The sequence below is a fragment of the Corylus avellana genome, chromosome 11 (assembly GCF_965113065.1).
Source record: "Corylus avellana chromosome 11, dhCorAvel1.hap1.2, whole genome shotgun sequence".
NCBI classification, from domain to species: domain Eukaryota; kingdom Viridiplantae; phylum Streptophyta; class Magnoliopsida; order Fagales; family Betulaceae; genus Corylus; species Corylus avellana.
The window spans coordinates 4,238,658-4,240,822 of record NC_142500.1 but is presented as its reverse complement, the minus strand read 5'-3'; the positions used below and the strand labels follow the sequence as shown (position 1 = coordinate 4,240,822).

At 38.6% G+C, this 2,165-nt stretch overlaps 1 protein-coding gene across 1 annotated transcript; it reads right to left on the bottom strand.

Moving 5' to 3' along the window:
* Positions 1 to 574: 574 nt before the first annotated feature.
* Positions 575 to 1,627, bottom strand: LOC148583015 (uncharacterized). Its single transcript, XM_088511777.1, has 3 exons — positions 1,250 to 1,627; positions 940 to 1,156; positions 575 to 858 (listed from the first exon to the last, which is right to left on the bottom strand). The coding sequence occupies exons 1-3, from the start codon at positions 1,625 to 1,627 to the stop codon at positions 575 to 577; spliced, it is 879 nt and encodes a 292-aa protein (XP_088367903.1).
* Between the last annotated feature and the right edge of the window lie 538 nt (positions 1,628 to 2,165).

Here is a 2,165-nt window from a genome sequence, read left to right as displayed (position 1 = left end):
GTTGGTAAATGTAATTTGGATTGTCAGGTCCCCACTCACCCATGTCTATGTCATCCTCGTCTATGTCATCCACCCAATTGTCATCATCGTCTATGTCATACATGTCTATGTCATTCATGGAATCCTCACTCATGTCTACGTCTCCTACAACATTCAAATCAAGTGAATTAGTTTTGTTTGGTCATATTACAAATTGGTTTCCGTTCAGATCACACATTAAGTGAAGTATCATGAAAAGAATATACAAATAATTAAGGTTAATCTGAATAACATCTAAAAGACGAGCTAATAAAGAGTAGGCTTAATTGCATGTATACATAACATAGGAGTGCATATAGGTCAAATTAAACATAAGAGTACATACAGGTCAAATTAAACATAGGTGTGCATACATGTCAAATTAAAAGCACACGTCAACTTACACATAGATGTGCATAAATGTCAAATTAAAAGCACACGTCAAATTAAACATAAGAGTGCATACATGTCAAATTAAAAGCTAACAAATTGTCTCAAATATAGTTAAAAGCTAACTAGTCATACACCCCCTACCAAACCATCCCGTACTTAACTGTCAAATATGGTTAAGTAGCCACTTCTTCCTAAATGCATCATTCATTTTAATAACCATCTTTGCTTTGTTTGGTTCAGTTATATAGTCTGCAGCACGGAAATATTGGTCATCAGATACGTCTATTTCTGTGCACATCCTGTTAAGTATGTCCATCGCAGCCTCAACAGGGTCATCCTCCTTTGCGCTAGATGCACATGACCTTCTCGATACGCCTTCCCTGATACTATGAACCTCGTCCAACATATCATCCAGCCGGAGTTTGAAACCCTCAACTTCTTTGTCCCCTATGGACGCACGCTTACTGGCATGTGAGTCACGTGACCCACTACGTCATACTTTTCGCTTTCCTTTGGACTTGGACGGACCCTTTGGTGCCGATGCACCGCCACCATCTGACAGGTCAATGACTGGCGCTGGGGTATTAAGGTCGAACCCGGTATCCCCCTCTTCTGAATCAGGTGGGGTGACTGTACTTGCATGGCCATACTCCCCAGTAGCAGTTGTTTTAACAAATATACTGCAAAGGAGATCATAATATGGTGGTCCACCACTTCTAAAACGCCAGTACTTTTCATGGTGTTCCTGCAAAATTTTATGTCGATGGTCAGCTGCAAATAAGTTGTTGAGATTTTAAAAATTTGTAATGGAATGTGAGAAAGGAGATGAGAGACATACATATTTCAGCCGTTCCCACTGTGCATCCGATGCAGATACCACGTTGGTCACTGGATCCCAGCCAAAACCTGTGATAAAATCCCCTTTCAAGAGTGTTGAGAAATCCGTGTAATTAGTTTTAAACTTTTTAATTTTATTCCTCACTTGCTCGGATGTGAATTCGTGTGGATGAATAAAGCCATTCAGCATGCTTGTGATCTCATTGACCAATGTTGAGGGGTATGGGGATTTTACGCCATTGTTTGCATTGTCCAGCAGAATATATATCAATTGATGTTCGTGGGCAGGAAACCATTTGGCAACCTCTTTTGGTGCGTGCTTATTGCATGAGGCTGGGTGCTTACGGGGTGATTTGCGAGGCGTCCCATGCATGGACATCTATGGGATAGTGTGATAGGTGTAAATATATTATAGACAGTACATGAGATGACACTATACGTTACTGTAGTGATACTAATTATTCATAACAGAATACAATAACATGTACCTCAACAAATGCAAGAAGTGTCATGATAATGCAATGTATAAGTAATGTATCTAATGGACTATTAAAAATCATACTTTTGAGATTGCTTTTTGTTGTCGTAACACAGTCAATTCAGTTGGTATAGAGGTAGCCGATCTGTCCTTCACCAATGATCGAAGGAAATACCCTACATGCTACAACATGACAAAAACCAGGACGATACCGTACATTAACAAACAAAAAACTTCAAAATACCAATTCACATTATCGAACAAGAAAGTAAAAAATGGCAATTAACATTAACGTATGAGAAACTAAGAATACCAATACTAATCAATGGAGCTCCACCCCTTAACATATAGATGCATATATATTATAGGACTTCAATGAGAATCAAGACCAAAGTGATTTTATGTATGTAATTCAATTCAATTAAGCTATAACCTTGGT